This window comes from Alligator mississippiensis, chromosome 13 (assembly GCF_030867095.1).
Source record: "Alligator mississippiensis isolate rAllMis1 chromosome 13, rAllMis1, whole genome shotgun sequence".
NCBI lineage: Eukaryota > Metazoa > Chordata > Crocodylia > Alligatoridae > Alligator > Alligator mississippiensis.
This window is the reverse complement of record NC_081836.1, coordinates 51377572-51397598: the sequence shown is the minus strand read 5'-3', so window position 1 is coordinate 51397598 and position 20027 is coordinate 51377572. Positions and strand designations below refer to the sequence as shown.

Genomic DNA, 20027 nt, shown 5'->3' with positions numbered 1-20027 from the left:
GGCATGGGACAGCCCAGGGGGGCCACTGGCCTGGGACAGCCGGGCTGCAGACACACCCAGCAGCATGGGGGGGCCCTTGGCACAGGACAGCCCACCTGGGGACACACCCAGCAGCTAGGGAGGCCCCTTGGCATGGGCTAGCCCAGCTGAGGACACACCCGGCAGCAGGAGGGCCTTGGCAGGGATAGCCCAGGGGGCCCCTTGGCACAGGACAGCCCACCTGGGGGCACACCCAGTAGCATGGGGGGGCCCTTGGCACGGGACAGGCCAGCGGAGCACACACCCGGGGCGCGGGCTGGGGAGCGGGCACGCACCATGCCGGGGTGGCGGGAAATCCAGGTGTCGAGCAGCAGCTGCAGCCGCGCGCGGTGGAACTTGCGGGTGGTTTTCACGGCGATGAAGACGTCCCGGGCCGACAGCTCCTCGGCGGGCGGCGGCGTGACCCCGACCCCGGCCCCGGCCTCGGCCCGCGGCCCCGCGCCTCCCGGCGCCTCCCGGCGCGCCCGGCTCAGGCGGCTGAAGTAGGCGCTGAAGCTGCGCACCTCCGCGCCCGCGCCCCGCTCCGCGCCCGGCTCCGCCACCAGCACCAGCAGGCAGGTGAACATGGAGCCCGCCAGCGACAGCACCAGGCGCCGCCCGCAGCCCGGCAGCATCGTCCCGCCCGCCCGGCCCGGCCCGGCACAGCTGTCCCGCTCCGCTCGCCGCCGCGCGGCGCCTTAAGAGCCTCCCCGCCGCACAGGGCGGGCCACGCCCCATGCGGGGGCGGGGCGCGAGGAGGCCACGCCTCCTACCCTCAAAGGGGCGGTGAAGCCACGCCCCTCCCTCAAAGGGGCGGGGCTTCGAGGCCTGCCTGGGGAGGTGTCTCCCTGGGGTGGCAGGTTCGCCCACCTGGCATCACCGGGCAGTGGGGCGGCAGGGATCTCGTGCAGCTCCCGCCTTCCCAATCCGTGGTACGGGCACCGCCAGTCTAGCGTGGTAGATTAACAGGTTTATTATAATTGCTTTATATGACAAAACATAATGGTGGCACTTAAGGTCGAACTTAAAACTGCGCTGGTGGTACGTAAGGCTGTATCGTTTTGAATTGTTGGGGCGCGACCTGTCCGGGTTTGGGAACCGCCGCTCTAAGCCCTGTCCGAGACCACGACGAGCCTGCGGGGCGCAGAGCGGGCGCCCCACCTGCCGCAAGCAAAGCAGGGGAGCCAGGCAGCCGTGCAGATCCTGCCTTCAGGCCTCCCCCTGCCCAGACCTGCGCTCTCAACCATGGGCCGACTGAGGAGTTTGAAAAGGGGGCATAGATGGGCCCAGACACCAGGGTGATCGGGGCTTGCAAAGGGCAGCTGAAGGAGCTGGGGATGTTCAGCTCGTGGAAAAGGTGTTGGACGTGGGGCATGAGAGCCGTCTGCAATCACCTGAAGGGCTGCTGTAGGGAGGAAGGAAAGCAACTTTTCTCTTTTGCGGCAGAGAGGAAGATGCGGACCGTCGGCTTGAAGTTGCAGTAAAGTACATGTAGATTGGATATCCAGAAAAACTCCCTGTTGGAGCAGCGAGGCAGTGGAGCAGACTGCCTAGGGGAGTCGTGCACTCTCCACCACTGGCGGTGTCCAGGAAGAGGCTGGACAGCCACGGCTCGGGGATGACCCAGGCGTGGTGATGCCTACGTTCCACCATGGGGATCGCCCAGGCTTCTGGGTGTTGCTGCTGCCCCCTGCCCACCTTTCTGCTACATATGTCAGGGTGTTTTTAAGCTTCCCTCAGAGGCACTGGGTGTTGGCTACATCCAAGACTGGGGACTTTGACTGAGGTGTGCCGATGCTCCTGCTGGGACCAAAGCTAGAGGTTCCTGGTGAGAGGGTCCTGCCTCTCCACCCAGGGTGAGACCGATGCTGTATTCGGGGTCAGGAAGGAATTTTACCCCCTGGTCATATTGGTGCGGACTGTGCGGGGTTTGCCTTTCTTTGTAACAGCATATATTGACAACATTTCATAGAAGCAGGACGTTGGCTGCTGTGGTTCCCTGGCTTCACCTGTGGCTGGTTGGGGCGCTAGGTCTGCATTATGTCAGGGTTGAGGGCAGTCTCGCATAGAGTTTAGATGTTAGGTTGTATAGGGCGGTTTGGATAAGGATGATCCTGCCTCAGGCAGGGGTTGGACTAGATGATTTCTGGAGGTCCCTTCCAGCCCTGCCTCTTTATGATCCTGTGATGGTGTGATGCATCATCACATATAAAATAACACCCTTTTTCCTCCAGGGAAAAATCAGCTAGAAATTTTGCTAATACTCTAGGGGCCTAGGGCTGTATTATTCAATTTAAGATTGAAACCAAAACAAATGTCACTGATGCTGCTGTCTGTTCGCTGCAATGCAGAGACAGGCATGGGCTAAACCTGCTGGTTTGACTGCCTCAAATTCTGGAGTCATTCAACATGTCAATCCGGAGCCAGAGCTGCATTGTGTAAATAGCTATGCAAATTTGCAATGAGCCAAACTGATCTCCCAAGGCTAGTGCTTTGGAAGGGGAGAGCATCTGCAGGCCTTTGCTTCTCAAGCCCAGCTCTAAGCGTTAGGCATTTGAGGAAAGAAGGTGTGAACGTCGCTGGCAGACCCCGCTGTATGGCCCTGTCTGCTCACTTCAGCCGCGGCTCAGCTGAGAAGCATTGTACAAATGCTGTAAGGGGCACTGCTCTGCCTTCCTAGGGACATTACCCAGTGGAGGCGTGCAGGGAGACACTGCTGATCTGCTTTGCATAAGATACAATACCATCGGTTTCCGAACTGCCTTTCCAATGCCCCCTGTGAGCCTTCCCCACCTTGTCTCAAATACAGGCTGACCTTTCCCAATGGTGCTTTCTTCCTAGCATTGCTTGTGGGGCTGCTGAATAGTGCCTTTCCATCCTGACTTTTCAATCTCAACCCCCAACTCACCACCTAACACCCCTTTCCACTTCACCCTGTCCACCCTGTTCCCAGATTCAGGGAGCAGGAGCCGGGAGCATAGCCTGCTTTGGCATCTGTCCAGCTACTGCTGGATCCAGAGCCTGAGACACTAAATCTGTGTGTTGAGCTGGGACTTTGACATGGCAGCGCAGTGTGACCAAGCCAAACAGCGAACAACCTTATTATAAATTGAATTACTTCATTGGCCTCTATGCCACTCCCCACCCCCCTCACTCCCATCAATTCCAGCCTGATTTATTATGGCAGGCAGAACAGTCAATGCATAGGGACGCTGATTTGCAAAGACCATGGCAGGAGCGGGCACAGCACTGAGCTTTTCTCACAGCAGTATCCAAGAGGTTACCATGAAGCAGACCACCCTCTGCACATACTCACGACAGACGGGAAAGTTTCCCATCGGCCTCTTCTGAGACTGGTAATGCAAATACAAAGTAAAAAAAAAGCCACTAACATTCATATTGCTCAGGCTTCATTCTAGTGGGGAGAGCCAGGAATGGGGATTCGTTCCCATTCCTGTCTATGGGAAAATCAGGGGTTCGCCTCCAGGGTTCTGTCCACTCTGGGCTATTTGCTAAAAATGACTACTTTTCCAGCCTCGCTGCTGGTGGCAATGGTGGGTGAGGTTGTGTAGATGCCTCCCTCTGGCATTTTGATTGTTGTGACCTGTTATCCTACTCTGAGCAAGGTTAGAGGAACTGGTACTTAAAATGGGACCTGCCACCCTGAGGATCTGGCTATCAAGGGTAGCTGCAATAGTGGAAAATGTCAGAGGCATAATCCAGTGCAGACACAAGCTTGCAGTCTCCCCACCCACCCGGTGGGGCTGGTGACCTTTGTAAGTGTGCTGCATTGCTACAAGTGCTCTTTTATCATTTCACTTGGTGGAATAAGGTCGGCTGCTTTGCAGTGAGGCAGAGCGGGTGCTAGTCTGGGGTGTAGGAGACATGAGTACTGTTCTCGGCTTTGATGCTGACCTGCTATTGCACCATGAGGGAAGTTTTGTGCCTCAGTTTCCCCTTCTGCCCTTTGTCAACCTTGACTTATAAAACTGCATGGGTGGGGATTGGCTCTCACTGTATATTTCCACTGTGTCCACTGCAACAAGCCTGATCTTTGTTGGGGGCTGCCGACAGCGCTGTCCCACAGCCCTTCAGGGAAGGGACCTTGTCCAATTTGCATTTTTCCTTCTGTCAGATGCCACATTCATCTCTGGTGCTGTATATACAATGTTAATATAATCCCAGCAGGGGTGAAGGCAGGGGGAATATTTTTCTAAGAAAGCCAGATTGTTTATGCTTTCCCATTTTTACAATACACATTGCCCTGATCCACTCTTTAATCATGGCCCTGGAGTAGGAAGGCATAAAAAAAGCTCTCTCTGCGGGCCTGTTTTGCATGGCGTTGTTAGGGTCTGGGCGGGGAAAGACGGGGGCTTCACAAAGCCCGAAGAAGTCTGAAAAATCAAGCCAAGCAAACAGTAACCCAACCCCAAACTCATGGCTAAACAGTTTCTGCAGCCTGGGGTTTTGATGATTTCTCTTCCTGGTCTCTGAGTTGATTGCACAGAAACTTCCCCTCAAGAGGCGGCTGGAAAGCCATCCAGGCAAGATCCCAATGAAAAGAAGAGCCTCTTTCTATGGGTGCCAACAGAGAGGAAACTCATTTTCCCCTCAGCCAGCTGCTCTCCCGTCTCGAGGTCTTGGAAGCGCCTGGGGATCAGGGCTGCAGACAGATGTTCAGGTCCCAGCCAGCCCAGCTGCTGCACTGCTGCCAGCTTACACCCCCTCCCTATGCCAGCGAGTGCAGCACAATGACAGCAACAATAAGGGGTCTGTCTGCAGCAGGGCTCTCAGCAACGTGTCAGGAGCCTGTGGATCTCAACACCAACAGTGGCAGGACAAGGCTCCCAGTCTTCAGGGCTCCCTGTAAACTGATTACTGAAGCCCCTGGCCCTGTTTGCTGCAGGCCATTGAGTTGCTGGCAGTCTCAGCTGTATGCAGAACGGGACCCGGAGCCCAGGGGTCAACGGGCCGGTGCCAACTGCACTCCATCCAGCTTGGCAGAGGGGATGCCTTTCTTTCTCTTCCATTGTTTCTTTGGAGTACAGCTCCCCAGGGAATATGCTGAACTCCAGCCACATGTCCACAGACTTCCTCTTCAGGCGTCTCTGCTCCTGGCTTCAAGGGAGAGGCTCTGGCACTGTCCTCACCCACAGCAGACAAGCATCCTGCAGGGGACCTGTTTCCATCCCTCAGCTCAGGGAAATCCTGCCAGTCTCTTCCTCCCCCCGCTCTTCCCTCCTTGCTGGCTTTGGTGGGAGGCTCTCCACAGTCTTCCCTGGGGAAACCTCACCCTGATCATTTCTGTGCAGTGCCACAGAGCTTGGCACTCAATGCATAAAAGCTGAACCTGTCTTCCCCCACCCTGTCTTGTGCCTGGGATAGCCAGAGGCAGCCTTGCTAGGACTTGGAGGAGGAAGGAGCACTCCTCACCTTGCCCCACTATCTAAAGCACCCTTTGCTGCTGACCTGCCCCAAAAGAAACATGGCAAAGAGCCCTGGAAATGGATGCCCTCTCAAGAGCCTCAAAACAGGTCGGGTAGCTATAGCCCACTATAATGTCCTGGTCTGGGCCCAAGAGAGACCCCCCTCTCAGCTGAGCAGGGAGTTGGGTCTTCATGCTTTGTGTCACAGTATTTGCATATTTTCCCTTTGAGTCGTTACAGATGTGATGCCACTGATACCCTTGGTCTGCTGTCAAGAAAGGGGAGGGCAGCCTGAATAGCAGAGTCCCGCTCTGCTTGCCGTCTCTGCCTGCATCCTCGTGCTGGAACAGCCCCCAAGCCTCCTGGCTCCTCTTGCCCAATAACTGCAGGGCTAAGACAGCACAGATCAGCTCCGGCTTTATGCTCGAGGTGGCTCTGACCCAAACCCCTGTCTCCAAATCCAGCCCCTTCCTCGGGTTGCATCTGAATCCAGATTTGTGGCCAACCCTTACAATGAGCCAGAGCCGCTGGCTCTGAATCCTCTTCTATTTTGGGGATGGGAAGCCCTGGCTCTAATATTTTGTGGCTCAGGCCAACTTTGCTCTTTTGTTGCCGATGGGCCCAAACGATGACCTGATTCTGTCTCTCACGGGCAGGTACAGGTTGCCTGCCGTCTGTCCCACAAAGCGTGAGAAGCCCTGTCCGACCTGACTGGAGCCTCCCACGTCCTGTCTGCTCGCAAAGGCCGAGCTGCAGCCCTGCAGCAGTATTAAAAATGGCGAGCAAACCCCTTGTAATAAAAGGGAACAGCTCATCAGAGAGAAAAGCTGAGCGTGGCTTATGGTATCAATGCATTTGTATACTTGGAACAATTTAGGTGCTTTACTTGTCATCGCTTAAAAGGCATCTCTCAAGGTCACGGTCCTCTGCATTTCTACTCCTTATTCACTGAAACTAGGTACTAACACAGATGGTCCCTGCCCTGAAGAGTTTAAATCACCTGAGTGTAAGATGGTGCAGTCAACCACCAGATCCGCACGGGTCGACATTGAGATGCAATCTCAGAGGTAGCCCTTTGAGGATCTTGGGATGCTCTGCTAGCACCAGGGACCTTGCAGCACCGAACTGGCAGGACAGCTGCCGCACTGTCAGCAGGCTCCTTTGCTTTCCACCTGCAATTTTAATTAGCTGCTTTGGGGTAGTTAGCTGGCTAATCTGAAGTCAGGCAGAAAGCAAGGTAAAGGTGCCCCGTATAGGGCGAAGAAACAGGGATCAGGACTCCTGGCTTCTACTCCCAGCTCTGCCATTGATATGATGCATGACCTCGGGAAGTCTCACTGGACTCAACCAGGCCTTGCTGCCTCAGTTTCCCCTTCCCTTCTAGCGGGGATGGCAATCCCCACCCCGCCGGGGTGGGACGTACGTAGTTATAGTTGCGATCCCAGGCGGGAAGCTGCTATAGAAATGCAAAGTGTGGTTATGCCATCGGGTTAACAGAAGCAGCCTGAGAAAGGTTGAGTAAGAAAGAGGCAGCAAGAGGAGGAACAGCGGGGGACTGAGCGGCTGAAAGGGAATCGGGGAAAAAAGCGGGAGAAGAGCCTCATTGTGTGTTGGGCAGAGGGGGGTCACGAGCAAGTTAAACTGGTTAATGTATTGGAGCGGCTTCCTCCGCGCCGCTGCAAGAGAGCGGGGCAGCGCGACAATGGGCCGAGGGAGCATTCTTGTGGTGAAAGTGGGCTCTCTTTAAAAGGATTTGATTTCTTTTCTGTCAGTTGAATGGAATTTAGTGGTGACTCCTTCAGGTCTACGAATTTTTTTTCTCTGGTGGTGGTGGTGACGGGCGGGGGCGATTTCCCCCTCCTCTTCCTCCTCCCCACATTCTTCTCTCGGCGGAGACATTTCCAACCCCCTTGCCCCGAGATTATAGCCCTCATTGTTGCGGAGGGAGATTGGCTGCGGCAACACAAATGGCGTTGCAAAAGCGCTGATCCTGAAAGAAAGCGAGGGGCACTGGGCCGTCCCTGCTTGGCCTGGTTTCTCATGCTCGCTATTCAGTCCTGCTTTGGCAGGGGAGGGAAGTTAAATAGGGAGAAAAGGGAAGAAAAGGGGTGTTGGAACATCTCGAGCTGATTTAAGGCCGCTCTCTCTGAGGCGAGGCCAAGCTTGCTTGTCGGGGCCTTTGCCAGCCCCGTTGTGTGAGCGGAAGTTTCCTTCCCTGTTTTTGCAAAACTCATTTTTATTCTTGTTTAAATATGTGATTTAAAGGAAGCTCCTGTTGGGACTCGAGCCACCATCCTTGTACCACCTCGCCACTCCTGGGAGAGAAAAAGTGTCGGGGCCCCCAGGAGCTGTCTCACATCCAGCGTTCGGTCCCCGCCGCAACTCCTGCAGAGAGAGATGGACTGCAGTAGTCATGAGACCGCCGAAGACACCAGTGATTTCATTGCATCTCAGCAATCAGGACTCGTAGTAGAGATGATCTCTTTTAGTAGACCGATGAGATTTTTGCAAGTCTTTAATTGCAAGCTTTCGGGCACAAACACCCTTCCTCAGGCACTGGAGAAAAGCTTGTAAAAGTTCTCCTGGGCAGAAATGACAGTTCATATTTCATAGGATTTCACAGAGGAGTCAATAGATGGAAAACTCCTCCGGGCAGTCAGTTCGTAGCTGGTCTGGAGGCTCTCACCTCTTGTGAGGGTCTGTGATAATGCAAGTTCCCATGGGCAACTGGTGCCTGCGAGTCTGGGGGGGCACCCGATCGCCAATGGGGGGGGTCCCCAGTGGCTGATCGCCAACCGGGTAGGGGGTCCTCCAGCGCCTGATTGCTGAGCCAGTGGCGAAACCTGAAGTACACTTCCAGTTTCATGGTGGTGCTTCCAGGGGGTGCACGGCCAATCTCAAGAGGTGCACGTGCACCCGTGTGCACCCGCTACACGTCACCAGTGCAAATGACCTTGCTTCCATTGTATCTCAGCAGCACGTGCACTGATCGTGGATAAGGGAAGCTAAAGATCCCTTGGGAGTGGAGTGCTCCGGGCCACAGCATCCCGATGACATGCAGTGACAATAAAGGCAGCACAGTTAGATAGAATAACAGAAAAACCGGTCCTTGCACAAAGCTTAATTGGCCTGGGGGAATCAGTGCCACGGGATGTTAGCAAGGCAAAGATCTTTTGCGGATCAGGAGTGGGGGGTTTAGACATCAGAGCTGGGATCTTCAAAGGAGAGTTAGGCACTGACACCCCCTGAAACATCAGAGGGATTTGGACACGTCACATCCAAGAACATCTGTGGTTACATTAGGAAGGAGGAAAAAATGATAAGGGATTGAAAGATGTGTACTAATAAGTAACTGCAGATGGTAAGGAAATAACCATTTCTACCTCAGGCATCTATCTTAGCACGTTCTCATCCACTGCAGGGGTTCCTCTGAACCTTCTGGCATTAGCCAGTGTCCGACAGGACACAGGACTGGCTGGCCCATTGATGTGACCCTTTCTGATTCCCCTGCAGCTGCTGTGGTCCTGGGAGTGCCGGGGATTGCCAGGGGTAGAGCACAGGACTCCAAGGCAGGCATGTCCGGCTCTTCCACCCGCCGTGCGCAGCTCACACCACCAGCCTGTGCCTCGGTTCACTGACCTCCCCGTCACATCCAAACTCCACTCCTCCTGGAGGGGTTATGGGGCTTGAAGGGGTAAGGGAAGCACTATGACTCTGAGTAGACTCCCCTCCTTCCAGAGTTGACCAGCTGTGCCCACACTGCCTGCTGCTCCCTGCTACGTGGAGGCCTCCACCTGCCCATGGCATCCTAAGGATGCCCTGGGCTAACATGGGCTTGTGGCCTTGGTGAGCGACAGCACCCAAACACTCCAGTATCTTCCCAGGAGATGCGGCTGCTGGGCTGGATTGTGCCCTCTGCACCATGCACACAGCTGAGGGCCATGCTGGGCATGCACGGTGCAGGCTCCATCTGCGGGCGCTTGGTCCCTTCCCCGCGTGCAGTTACTGAGCACAGCTACGGGCTGTGGTTATTTAATAGCTCGGTCACTGGAGATGCTTGCTGGGTACAGTCACTGCCGCTTGTGCGATTTATGGGCAGGGCTCCTGCGTGTGGTTTCCAACTGCAGCTCCCAGCGTCTCCCTCCTCCATCACTTTCGCTGGCTCCGGCTCTGGATCCGGTTCAAAATCGCCCAGCTGCTTTCCAGCGCTCTCCCCCAGCCTGCGCGCCTCTCTCTTTCTCTGCCGGCTGTCAGCCTAGAACCCCTGATTCCTTAAATGCCCTCTTGAAACCCCCAAGGGAAAAGATTGGCTTCATTGTGCCCTCACCCTGGATTTCTCCAGTTTGCATTTTGGTTGCTGGTGAGAAATCCTGGTAATAGCCTCTGGTAAATAGCCCTGGGCCAGAGCTATTCATCTTGTGAGGCTGGAGAGCCAGGCTGAAACTGCGGGCTTTTCAATCATAAATCTGTAGACTTAGAATCACAGAATCATTTTTTATGATTTTATGATTCTAAATCCACAGATTTATAATTGAAAAGCCCTGCAGTTTCAGCCTGGCTCTCCAGTCCCCCAAGATGAATAGCTCCAGCCGGGGGAGATATGCACCCAGAAACGCCGAGTCCAGGGGACATTCTGGGGCAGGACAGACGCAGCGGATGGGAGAGAGTTATGGGGAGAGGTGCAACCAGGGGGGATTGGGTAGTCCTCAGGTACCAGACACCAGCTCTGCTAATGCCACTGGTATTCTCTCTGTCTCCTTTGCCATCACTCCGGTGCATCCCCAGGCCCAGAGAGGTGGGGCAGAAGGGACAGCTGCCTTCATCTGTGCCCTGGCAGCTCCCAAGGGAGGGTGACACAGGTTGTGCTACTCCTCAGTTGGTCCCTGTGCCAGGCCTTGTGCTAGTATTTGGCTGAAGGAGTGATGGGCCCCCCCCCACCCTTCCTTCCCCTATACAGCGTGCAGCACTGCCATTCTTCTTGGCACTATCCCCCTGGGCCCTATACCCCAGCCTGATTTTGAGGCATAGTACAAGTGTCTCCTGCTGGAGCCAAGGGAAGCACAGGCTCCCACTGGAAGGGCCTCTCCTCCAGGTGGGCCAAGAGTTTCTTTTTTCCTAGCTTAAAATCCCCACTGTATGCCCTGAGGCCACACCAGGAAGGCAGGGAACACCACCAAAGTGCTAGCTCTGGAGCTGTGAATGCCATTTGAACATGGACTCTTTGGCCAAAGGGGATCTGATTTGTGTCACTAGGTCTTTGCTATCTTCTTGTCCAGGCTACTTCTAAATGCTGGTTTCCATCTGAGGTTTCAAGAGTAGTTGGCTTCTCTCTGCGCCCCCACAAGTTCTTGGCTTATTCCAGACCCCTCAGCCGAGTTGTTTCCAACTTGCATGTCCAAGGGCTGAAAACAGAGTCTCCATGCTAGATGGAGGCCTCAAAGGCCTTCCCGCCTTGACTCTATGGTCCAAGGGAGACCCTTCTCCATAGGGAGTTGTGGAATTCATGTTCCCCTTCCCTGCTATCCCTGAAAGCTTGTAACACTTCATTTTTCATGTGATGTTCGTTTTAAATGGGCATCTAACTGCTCGGACTGTGTATGATTCCCAGGAGGGCTTCCCTAGAGGAGAGCGGTTGATTATGGCTTTGCAAAGTGGGAAGAAAGCAGGGGTTAGAGGTGGGGGGCTGAAGACGGGATTAAAACATCTCATTAGAATTTCTGTTTTTGGAAAGCTCACAAAAATGTTGACATGTAGCATGACTAACACAGTGCAAATGTCAGCCCTGCTCCACGATTAGGGGCCCTCACACTGCTAGGACCATGCCAGCCCCCTTTTAAGGCAAAAATATACAGTGATGAGGGACACAAAGCTGGAATTCCAAAGGGGAATGCTAATCGCTCCTCGTTCACTTCTGTTAATGGCTCAGTTGAAATTATTCAGCACAGAAGGCTGGATCCCGCATGACTTTAAAACTTAACTGGAAAAGAAAAGCGAAGGCCAGAAAATCGAATGAATGAAGGGAACTAGCAACTGAGGATCGGGCGAGGTCACCTAAGCTGTGAGAAACAGAGTGCGCCGGCCTCCTGGGGTGGTCTACAGGAGACTCTGAGGCAGGTGGATGGATGGGAGACAGCTCCCGCTCACATGAGAAGTGTCAGGAGTATGGACACGTCTCACCAGGGTGGGAGAGAGCAGAGGGGCAGGGACTGCCCTTATGCCCTGGAGGACAGACAGAAGAGTCAAGGTTAAAAGGAGGAATTCTCCCTCTAACAAGAAACAGTTGGGGGAGACTGGACGTCTTCTTCCAGCTGTTCTGGTCATCACTGAAGGACTAATGCACACAATGGAAACCTGTTTAACTCTTTACCGTCTTCTATAATTAGCATGTTCTGTCATCGTGCAGACGGCTTGGACAAGGGCTCCATCACCCCTGGAAATGGTAACAATGAAGCTGCAGGAAGTACTGTGCATCTGCTCTCTATTGTGTTTTACCTTCTGGGGGAACGGGAAGTTTAACTGCATTCTTCCTCCGTCAGGTATTTGTGTACAGCAGCCCCATTCTGTTTGAATGCACATGGACGCTCTGAGCTTCCCTTCATTGGTTTGCATTGCATTGTGGTGTGTATGTGTGTTTCTTTATAAATGAGGTCTAGGTGAGAAAGAGGAATTGGAGAGAGTCTCAGGTCCCCAGCATTTCCTCAAAGCACTCCTAGGCCATCTAAATCACCAACTGCTTCCCTGGGAGACTCATGCCTGGGCCTGTGCACACGAGGGCAGTTCCAGTGACTTCAAGGCCAGTTTATATCCATGGAGCATTTGACACGTTAGGCTCCTCGAAGGTCAAGGCTTTTCATTGCCTTCAGTAGGGTCAGAACTTGGACCCCTGAAGCCCCAACCCAGAGGGAGAAGGCAGTTTGCAAGAGCAGAGATCTCAGCTGACCAGGAAGGGATGGAGTTAATAGCATATCTCCACCAAAGGACTGTGGTTTTCCTATAAGGACCACTGGAACTCTGTGGCCTTCAAACCCCTGTGAGATGCCCCTGCCTACATTTGCACTCCTGCTCTCGTAGTCAAAGCATAGGATAGGATCTTCTTGTGAGCTTCAGGGAAAGCTACTCATCTCCTCCATGATGAACAGGTGCAAAAGCAAAGTTTAATATTACTGCCACTCTCTCCTCTCCATCCTCCCTCCAAAACATCTTTGCCTTCCCTTGGTAAGCCTGAACCTAAGCTGTGCAGTGATCTAGCTCAGAAAGATCACCTAGTATATCCCAGTCACCTTGCCTGGCACTAAAGGGCAGCCTCCTCTGGAGTGAAACTCAGTAGCTGTTTCACACCATGTAGAAACACTGTGCACCTGGAAAGAGGATGGCTCCTGTCCTCAAGGATTGCTTCCATGCAGTTCACCCAGTACAACTCCCTAGGTCTGGTGTAAATGGCAAGAAGCTGTCTTTGCTACCTATGCCAGAGAAATGTAATATAACCTGCCACATGTCCACACACTCGGGTTCCCACTCATTTGGATCCAATTTGCCCTGATCTGGATTCACCACTGATGCTCACAATTGCTCTTGTCCTAGAAAGCCTTGATCATTTCATATTCAGGGACTAAGATCAGTCACGACACATCGATCGGACTGTATAAGTCAGGCCACTTAAAGAACCTGCTGTATGTCCAGACACTCGGCCAATTCTGATCTAGGCAATGTGTACAACCTACTGACCACCAAAGTGCAGATTCAAACGAAGACTCTCACAGAGGGCAACTCTACCCGATGGAAAACTTCCTGCTTGCTGAAGTGGTAGGAACTCAGCTAAACATTGCTGTCTTGGCAGCTGATATTGCAGTCAGCAGAGAGACACAAAGGCAGGACATGAGCAGACCCAGATCACACATGTTAGTGATATGAACACCAATGGCTACAGTAGATAAGGGTAACTTCAGCTCCTCTTGGAAATCCAGACTAAATATTATCATTATTTTTTGCTGTTTGCCACTGAAAAATGAAGGTAGAGTCTTTACCCCATTTGCTAATTCAACATGGATGATCAAGTTATAAGGGATGGAAAAATGGAAACTTTTGCCAAGCCCACCCACCTCTTAAGGAGAAATATACTGCAAAATATGCTTTTCTAATTTATAAAGGAATTTATTCAACAGAAAGGCTCTAGGGAGAAAAAGTACAGCTACCTTTTTTTTTTTAATTGCTTCTTCATAAATGCAAATAGAATAGCTTGCATGTCAGCATTTTCTCCTTTGATATTGGCATGCGCCAGAATAGTTTCCTAACATGAATCAGTTTTTAGCATAGCTGCTCATGGATCTTTCTGTTTCAGCCATCCTCAGATCCAATTCTTGGATGCTAAAAATTTAAAAATGTGTTTTTTTAAAGCCTTTGGGGAGTTAAGTCTTTTATGACAAGTCCTTCTAGCTGTTCAAATCCAGCTGAGCTGTGGAATGCCGTCAGGGTAGCTAACCAAGAACAGATGATCCCTTTGGGAAGAGGATATTTTAGCCCCTTCAGTGTAGTATAGGAATCAGAATAAATCCACACAACAATAAAATGAACTTTCAGAAAATTCCTCTTGAGAAAGTCTGCTGTGGCAGAGTAACCCAGTGAGCTTCCTCAACATTGTAATTAAGGGCACAAATCGTTACCTTGAGATCACCCTGAGGTTAGCATGCTATCAATTACTGCAGCCTCCAGAGTGCCCAGCTGAGACCAGGGGCTCCATCGTGAGAGGCACTGCCCTGAACAGTCCCTACCCCAAACACTTTATGCTAACAAGTATAACACAGGAAGCAAACTCATTGGCTAGGGCAGGTAGAAGTAAGACCCCAACATCCCTTCAGGCAGACACTGTGATTCTTGGCTGCCAGGATGGCTGCCACCTCTCTGTGGCCCTGAAAGCAGAAGGGGCAGAGTCCAGTGTTAACCCTGGCACAGCCTGAGCACTTTGAGCTGGCCGAGGGTGAGTGACCTGCTGCATGCGGTCTGTAGTATCCCGATGAGCCTTGTGGTGGGGAAACAACATTTAAATATCTACAGGAAGTTTAAGAACTGTTTATTGTAAAGACGTAACAGTTGGACTGCTGCCCGTGCAAGGGTTGGGAGCCTAGCCCTTGTTGCTGTCCTGCCACCCCAGGGTGTTCCTGCTGCGTCACCCAGACTGCGTCCTGAGTCGCCACACTTCCTGGACACTCTGCGGGTGCCTATACATGTGCTCTGACATGGTCTAATAAGAACACATCAGAGCAGACTTAATTGAGTCTGCTGAATGAAAACACTCCAGCGTGCTGTAGCGTCTCATATATTCAGCATCCCACACCTCATAATGGCAGCAGGGGCACTTTAACTAAAATTCACTGAATGAGCTTTAGTTAAAGCATCCCCATGGACATTTCAAAACACGGGCTGCTGAATACACATGACACGGAGGCATTTGAATTAGAGTGGCTTTCCAGGAGCTGCTCTAATCAAAACGCACGCGTATAGACACTCTGTGTTTTCAGGAGGACTTTATGCCGCACAGTTGGCCATGACCAGAAAAATCTTTTTTAACCCCTACATTCTGCCTCCCAAAAACATGCTGCGTGTTTTATTTATGGGTGTGTGGTATGCGAGAAAAGATAGTACCCTGTGATAACAAGGCAACCGAAGAGTGGGAGAAAGTGGTATCACATAAACAGTAGCAGCAGCATTTCACGGATGAGAGACTGAGCATAGAGATATTAATGTCTTGCTCCATGTCACAAAGGGAGTCTGAAGCAGAGCACAGTCAGTATCTGGGCCTTAACCATAAGGTGTCCCAACCTGGGACAACCCCCAAATCCATGGCCAAAGTTGAAAGCGTTGGCCATAAAATGGGAGAGAGGTTGTCCTTCTATTCCAGACCCATTGATTAGAGCTACATGGGCCCAAAAGGGATGAAGACAATGGATTTAATGGATGGACAGCTCTTGTCTGTTAAATCTTTCCTCTTTATCCACTGAGTCTGCTGTACCTTTTTTGCCCTGGGACATCGGCTGCATTGCCCTTCTCCCCACTGCTGGCTTGAATGCTGCCCCAGAGAGACCTCCCCTCCTCCCCTCCGGGACTACACAGGGAACGTACATGAGTTATTCAAAACTAGTTTGCTGCATGCTCTTACACTGTCCTGAGTCATTGCATAGCAGATTATTCCAGAATAAAGCAATTTTAATTCCAGAGTAGTCTGCCCCCACACAGGAACAATAGCTATCTTGGGAGATTTCCTCAGGCACTCAAGACTTCGGTCCCAGACGTCTCTTCTGACACAACAGGCAGGGTGCTTAGCTCAGGGAGATGACCCAGGCACCTGCCCACTAGATATAGGGCAGAGGCCAGCCAACTCCTTTCATACATGCCACTGAAGAGAAGAACAGCCTTTTTTCCGCTTTTGACCTGGGCTGGATTCAAACCAGCAGCCAAGTGGAAAGAGGAAACCATATTATACCATTATCCTTCACCTTGCTTCCCTTCTATAACAGCACTAGGCCATTTGCAGAGCAGAAAAACACACCAGCACTTCACAACATGCTGCCGGCTCTGATCAGGTCTGGACACGTGCCAGAGAAAGTGGCTATTTACCCCGCGAGACTGACCCCCGGAGAGAGGCCAACAGTTTCCATGAAACACACACTGTAGCACAGACAAAGTGAAAAACTGCAGGGAAAAGCGGGGCCTATCAGTTTTCCCATTCACTCCGTTCCCTAGCTATGCCCCAGAGGAAGTCGAGCTATGGAAGAGGTAGAGAACCACTGGTTTATATCTGTACCATAATGCTGGCCGATCTCCAGCTGGCAGAGTAGACTGGACAAGCAACTCTGGTTGCCTTCTGGGCACCCTGGAGTATCATCTACCCGCTCCCAGAAGAACATATCACATACTCACAAACTAACAACAGGAACAAATAAGAAATGCAAAGGCATGGAGACCGGGAGCCTTGCCAAGGCGGCTGCTGTGGTGCTGTGCTCTTGTGTGGCATGCTCATCCCTTCCCTTTTGGTTACAGATTTTGATGTCTCAGCTCCTTCTGGCCTCAGCAGAATGCATGTCTGTCAGCTCCGGTCAGCCTGATCCACGCATGCGGTTCCTGTGCAATCTCTTAAGGACAACAGAGGGTGTTTCTCTTCTTTTCCCTTGAAGGAAACTCATGAACTGGTTTCACATTTGTTTTTCTTTTAAACTTGAGGCTTTGCAGATATTAAAATATAATCCAGGAAGAATTTGCTTTGTGCGGGAACAGTGTGGGATTATTTTGGGGAAAGAAAGGTCGCTTTGGGGTCTAGTAGAGGTGGGGAGGGGGAGAGCTTTTCATTTCCCCTCTGGGCTCCTTTGGGATCCATGTCAATACTTCCTGAGAAACAAGAGCAGCTGGTATGAGAACAAAGTTGTAGACTTCCAAATATTCGAGGCTTCGCACTGTCTTGCTTAAAGCCAACCATGCCATGTCGGGGGCTCAGAAAGACGACAAAAAGGGACTTCTAAGGAAGATGGGAAGCTGGCAGAAGCAAAACAGGCCCATCTAATCTTCCTTATAAACTGAGTGAATGCTTCTGTTCAACCTACACCCCTGCTTCTATAGCAGTGGTTTTAACCTGTAGTCCACAGATGCCTGGGGGTCTGCAGACTATGTCTAAGGGATTTGATGACTATGATGAATCAAAAGTATGTGAATACCCACACTGACAATTCAGAGGGGTCCATACCGCCATTCAAATTTTTTTAGGGGTCCACAAATGAAAAAAAGGTTGAAAACCATCCAGAGAGAATGGGTATTAAAATGATGCTTCTGATATTGGGTTGTTGATTCTGGTTAAAAAATAAGCTAATAATTTGTATTCTAGGTGAACAGCAGAACTAAGCATTGAGAACAGGAAGTCCAGGGCCCCAGCGCAATCCAGTCGCATTTGGGAGAGAAACAAGAATTCTAGAAATGTAAAGAGAGGCTTAAGGTGATTACTTCATGCATGAGGAAACAGCGGGCAAGAGCCAGATATCAGTGACTGAGGAAGCAGAAAAGGGGCAGAGTGACACAAGCAGTGAGGTCACCCCAGCAAAAATAGCATCTGAAGTCTTCCTGAATGTAGTGAGAAGATGGTGCTAAGCTTACGTGCAGCTCTAGTGAAGGCCATCTGCTTTCTGGGGGATATACAAGTGGTAAAGGTTCTCTTAGCTCAGTATCTACCTCTGAACATGAATGCAGAGACAAATTCATTCTTGGTGTAGCGACTGTGAAAACAAAAGAGTCCTGCTAGGCAGGACCCCTTGTCTTAAAAGCCTATTGGACATCACTATCTATTGGGTGGAAATAGCAAGCCTTTGACTTCATTAATATTAAGATATAGGTATATAGATTAATATAGGTCCTTATATGCTGCCCCTTTGGAAATGGAGACCAGGGCCTCAGACAACTGAAGTCAGCGTAGCTCTGCCAGTGGAGCAATACTGTTTTACATCAGCTGCGGATCTGACCAGAAAGCCTTAGGAATGTGCTGCTGATCCCACTCAAACAGCCGTGTTTTTTAAAGACTATCATCACCGGACAGAGACCACTGTCAGAATGAATTTGAGAAAGTCAAGATGCCCTCTTGGCTCTGGATTTAACCATGACTTACACCGTCATGTATATATGAGAGGTCATATCTTCTGCTGTGCTAACAATCATCGAGGACTGCAAAGCACACTAATAGGATGGTACCCAATCTGCTCAAATGCCAGATAAATGCTGGCAAGATGGTTTGTTTGGGTTCCTGATACTCCAGAAAATTAGTCTTATGATTTATTTTGAGTCCATTTCAGGCTGAAGGTTATGATAGATGCTGCCTTTCCTGGCCACTCAGCACTTGTATGACTCTTGCTGCTACGTGTGGCATCTATACACCTCTGTGCATCACGGCCTCCTGGCCCACGTGAGCCTTCCCCGCTGCTAGCAAGCACAGACATCTCCAGTCGAAGTTCCAGGAGAGGGACAGAGGAGATCTCCTGGTCTTGTGACACAAGTTCAGATTTTCTGTGTGGTTGTTACTGAAATGTTTTGGCAACCACTGAAGTTCCTTTTTAGGTTGTCTTCTCTTTGCAGGAAGTCTTCCCTCAGCTGTAGCAACATAGGAGCCCCAGCTTGGCTCAGAAAGGCTGTTTCATCACTTTGTTCTGCAGTGCCCATTTGATCTTTCTCTGGTTAACCCAAACGGCTTGCTGTTGCTGTCCGCTCCCCCCACAAGAGTCGTCCATCATGTTCACCTTCTGACAACGTGCCATGCAATGCTACCTCCGCTACTCCATGAGCAGCCAGCTTTGCTACCCTATGGAGTGCCACTGGGCAGCTCCCTCCTAAATGCATTTGACCTTCTTTCAGAAGTCCCCATGCCTCTACCAGCTAATGGAAGTGAGAACAGCTATGTTTGCCTGTTCCTTGAAAGTATGTTAGGCCCAGCAACCCTCATGAGCTGGATCCTGGGCCATTTAGCTTGTTTTCCTTTGAAATATGTTCTTTTTCTTAGTTTTAAAAAGAGGTCTAGAGGGGAGGAGACCCCACATTATGACCTCCGATGCTGAGTGCAGCTTGATCAGATTTGTTCCTCTATCTCATTTACCCTTTGCTGCCCCACTTCCTAGCATGCCACGGGAATGCCCACCACTACTTTTTCCCGTGGTTCCTTGAAGTCCTTCTCCAAAGCCAAATAAAACAATGAAAAACTTCTGTTGGCATCAGTGAGTTTTGTATCAGGCTGTATGCTAGTAGGAAATCCTTGATCCTTGCCTCCATTGAGTACAGGCTTGCCTTTCTCTTTCAGACAGCATTTCCCAGGACCATGTTGGATCCATGGCACGGAGCAGCTTTCCTTTGCTACACTCAGACCGCGGGGAAGGCAGTGAGGAGGGAGAGACTTTCTGAGGCTGTCGGAAGAGGATGCACAGCTGACAGTGACTGCACACTTGACAGTGTTTATTTGGATTTCCAGAAAGCCTTTGATAAAGTTCCACATGGCAGACTCCTGACTGAACTGTACAAGCTCCAGGGATCATGGGAACATAGAAAGTGCTGTCTACCCATCTGTGAGAGGACACCAAAGGCTGAGAGAGACTGCAACCAGCCAAAGGTCCAAGTGGCACATGCAGCAAGTGAAAGATTCTCCCCTCCCTGCAGGGAGGGAGGCACAGACCGGGGAGAAGTGCAAGCACGTTCCTGCGAGAAGGATGGAGCCAAAGCAAGACCAAGAAAGGATGATGGTGGAGCTAGAACAGGGAGGAAGGGACTGAACAGTAGGTTCTTCCCTGCCGTTATGAGGAAGCAGATACCATGAATGCCTGTGTGTGTTGGGGCTGGGCTCGCAGGAACCTGGGAGATGGGAGGAGAGTTGATTCTGCCCTTCTGTCCAAGAACTGGCTTCTTGTGTTTTCCTTTGTGACGGATGAGTAAAGAACATTGATCAATCATAGATCCAGACAAGCCTGCTGAGACCATCACCCATAAACTGCTTCTCTAATTTTGTACCAGCACTGGTACCAGGTCCTGCCAGGGCCTCTTCTCTAACTTGTGTACTGTGTATTCCTATTG

The 20027-nt window shown here is 51.4% G+C and overlaps 1 protein-coding gene and 1 long non-coding RNA gene across 2 annotated transcripts in view; one reads left to right on the top strand and one right to left on the bottom strand.

The window, feature by feature from the left end:
* The window catches only part of LFNG (LFNG O-fucosylpeptide 3-beta-N-acetylglucosaminyltransferase), a 17829-nt gene extending 17152 nt beyond the window's left edge, over positions 1 to 677 (bottom strand). The window contains exon 1 of the mRNA XM_019494744.2: positions 315 to 677. Within this exon, the coding sequence (XP_019350289.2) occupies positions 315 to 653 (339 nt within the window). The 5' untranslated portion in view covers positions 654 to 677. The remainder of the gene's footprint in view (positions 1 to 314) is intronic.
* Positions 1 to 20027, top strand: part of LOC132244669 (uncharacterized) — a 21148-nt gene extending 1121 nt beyond the window's left edge. Inside the window, exons 2-3 of the long non-coding RNA XR_009456379.1 lie at positions 16479 to 17421; positions 19264 to 20027. This is a non-coding gene — a long non-coding RNA (uncharacterized LOC132244669). The remainder of the gene's footprint in view (positions 1 to 16478; positions 17422 to 19263) is intronic.